Source organism: Macrobrachium nipponense, chromosome 5 (assembly GCF_015104395.2).
Source record: "Macrobrachium nipponense isolate FS-2020 chromosome 5, ASM1510439v2, whole genome shotgun sequence".
Classification (NCBI taxonomy): domain Eukaryota; kingdom Metazoa; phylum Arthropoda; class Malacostraca; order Decapoda; family Palaemonidae; genus Macrobrachium; species Macrobrachium nipponense.
The window spans coordinates 24,190,865-24,194,366 of record NC_061107.1 but is presented as its reverse complement, the minus strand read 5'-3'; the positions used below and the strand labels follow the sequence as shown (position 1 = coordinate 24,194,366).

Here is a 3,502-nt window from a genome sequence, read left to right as displayed (position 1 = left end):
GAATTCAATGATAAAAGTTATAAAAAAATATGTAGCATATCAGCTTCCATAGATTATTTCTAGTTGAAAATAAAAGTAAGATTGTAGTGAACAATTTATCAAATATTATGAATCTTTAAAAGTATATTTACGAATACAAAGATTACCATTGTTTTGCAATATTTATATCTGTATCAATTTTATATTGTGTACATACTCCTAATATGCCGCTTTAGAGTTTATTCAGGATTAAAATCCATAATGGAGCAGCGAACAATTTGTTTATCTCTGTCCTGGATTCAGTCATTTCTTAAAACGTTGGTTCTGTGAGGAAACTGTTCAGCTTCCATCATGAGACTCTCTCTCTCTCTCTCTCTCTCTCTCTCTCTCTCTCTCTCTCTCTCTCTCTCTCTCTCAAACTATTTCCCATTAACAATTGCAGTGTGAGAAGTTAGTAGAACAAAAGGTTTTTCTATCTTTCTGCTTAATTCAGTATTATTTTTTTTTTTTTTAGAAAAACGGCTTTAAAATATAAAAACAAACAATAGTGTGTTTAGAAACCTAGCTCGATCTTCTCATTTATTTGTAGTGAAGCATCATTTATTATCAAAACAACATTTAGATATAAACAAATTGACAAAGAATCATGAGGCAGAATGTTGTGTGCACCTGATATATAATATATCTGGTTGCAGTGTCATTCTGAAGGGTGAGAAAATGCTTCATCTTCAGAGCACCTCGGGTCTCAAAAATCCATAAACCCAAAAAAGAGTTTTTTTATGATGGAGCTCTCTCTCTCTCTCTCTCTCTCTCTCTCTCTCTCTCTCTCTCTCTCTTTACTTTAGTCAGTTTTGTCTCCACAATGGACCGAAATTAACCCCTAATCCGCGAAATTAATCCCTTTTCTTCTTCTTCTTCTTCTTCTCTGTCTCCTCTCGTCCTCTCTCTCTCTCTCTCTCTCTCAAATCCTCATCTTCTTCCTTTCAATATTATTTTTCCACATCTCCCATAAAATAAGATAAAAATTTACTTTAGTCAGTTTTGTCTCCACAAAAGGAACCGAAATTAACCCTAATCCGCGAAATTAATCCCTTTTCTTCTACTTCTTCTTCTGCAGAATTACCAAACTGAATCCTTTGTAGTCAGGATTTAAAAAGTAAACAAAACTAACGGCCTCTGCGCAGAGAGAGAGAGAGAGAGAGAGAGAGAGAGAGAGAGAGAGAGAGAGAGAGAGCACCAACGGTAATGGCGAATGATGAGACTCCCAAAGAGCTTCAGCGAATGAACGATTGTTTCTTTTCATTTCCACAGGAGATTATCATTTTATATGGCTATTCCTTTATTGTTTTAATTAATGGCGTCTACCTTCTTCCTTCCTTTCTTTCTTCCTTTCTTTCTTTCTTTGTATTTCGTTTAATTTGTCTCTGTCTTTGATTCATCTTCTCGCGGAAAAAAAGTCGTCTGTGATTTACGATATTTTCTTTTTTCCATTTTCGTTTTTAATTGTTAAATTTCCACCTCAGGTCAGGTGCACTGTAGGCATTACTGAAGGTGGCTCGCAGCGCCTCTTATTCACTGTTGAACCCACTCCTGAGCCTTTTATTATTATTATTATTATTATTATTATTATTATTATTATTATTATTATTATTATTTATTTGGCACTATATTCATTAGGAAGTCTTCTGTTAGGTAAGCACTACACCCCTGAATCCCTTGATCGTGGTTTGGGGAGAAAATCTCATTTCTCTTACATCCAAGATTGCTTTACGTTCTTCCCCTCATTCTTCTACGTATTCATATATAAATATTTATATTATATATATAATATAGATATATATTATATATATATATATAATATATATATATATATATATATATTTGCAACAGAAAATAAGCGCAAACTCTGAAAATTATCATAATAAATGATGTTTTATTTTAGCTTTAGATATAGACGTTAGGAAAGATATATCGAATTGGAATTTGTATTATATTTGTGAGAGAGAGAGAGAGAGAGAGAGAGAGAGAGAGAGTTGCACCAGAATCCCTGATGTAATTCCAACTCTGAATCTTAAATGTAATATTACTCATATTACAGTATATCATCATCTAATACTAAACTATTTTGGAAACATGATGGCCTAGGATTCAATCATACTTGTCACTATCAGTAAGAACTTTTCAAAAGAATATACATAAAATCACTCATAAACCATCATACAGATGTATGCTGTATACATACACACACACGCACAAAAACACCTACTACATGTATACAAGCGTCCCTTATGGCCAGTGACATATCACGAATCCCACGAAGTCGTAACAGGTTGATGACGCAATAGATCAGGTGAGACGCCCCTTTATGTTCAAAACAATGGCCTCTCGGCCCATCGGTGTCTCATTCATCGATTCTCGTCAAATTAATTTTTAATCAGTAAATCCTCATCCTCTTGGAGAAGAAATCCTCTTCCAACTAAATCATTTGTTCCAATCATCCATCCCTAGAAAGCAATTCCCCAACAGCTCAAAGAAGAACGAGGGAGTAATTCCATCATTACCTTTCCAGTTTCCAGACACACGCGGATCAAGTTTCCAGCGAAAAGAGTAACAATAAAAGAGTAACAATGTTAGCTGATGGAACTACAGGAATAACGCCAACGGTTTCCAGTTCGCTGGAGGTACTGGAAGTGACGCTGGATGAAAAAGCGGGTATTCCAACTCAAGAGTTTTACAAAGGTGGATCCCATACGGAATGGGAATACAAATAGAGGCAAAGAGCGTTCAGGAATATACTGGGGCAGTTTAGAGCTTTAAACGGATTGAGAGAGAGAGAGAGAGTGAGTTCATTTGATATTTAAGCAATGACAGCACTATCCAGAGATGTACCCAAGTATTGTTTCTTGTCATTACCGATTAAAAAGGATATTTTCATCACACGAATCGTGATGGAAAGGAAACAGCAAATATTTAAGCCTTAAATAACCTACTTTCAAAGATCAGTTTAGATAGAATAATGACTATTATCATACTTGCAATCACCCTGCATCAATCTATCATACTAGTAGGAGGCATGAGGTTAGAATGCAGGTGAATCGAATTAAATAGTATTTTTTAATAGATACAGTCAGCTACATATATCATTCTTTCCAGGGATTAGAACACTCAAACCTCTTTATCCTTTTTCTGTCTGAGAACAGAAATGAAATTCTGAGATTCATTATCTAGTCCCACCCCAACCCAACCTCACCCCCACCCCTCCTCAAATCCAACAACTAATTCCCATTCCCATCCCACCCCCACTCCACCAACCCACCCTGACCCCACCCCACCCCTATCCCACCCCACCACTAATCCCACCCCACAACCCATCCCCCCCCCACCCTCACTTGACCCCCACTCCACAACTCATCCCCACCCCAACTCCCATACACAACCCCACCCGATCGTCACCTCACACCCCATCCTCAACCCACAACTAATTCCCATCCCATATATATATATATTATATATATATATATAT

General features: G+C 36.4%; 1 protein-coding gene across 1 annotated transcript in view; it reads left to right on the top strand.

Moving 5' to 3' along the window:
• LOC135215735 (rho GTPase-activating protein gacZ-like) overlaps positions 1-2,750 on the top strand; it is a 17,797-nt gene extending 15,047 nt beyond the window's left edge. The window contains exon 3 of the mRNA XM_064250690.1: positions 2,629-2,750. Within this exon, the coding sequence (XP_064106760.1) occupies positions 2,629-2,750 (122 nt within the window). The remainder of the gene's footprint in view (positions 1-2,628) is intronic.
• The last annotated feature ends 752 nt before the right edge of the window (positions 2,751-3,502 follow it).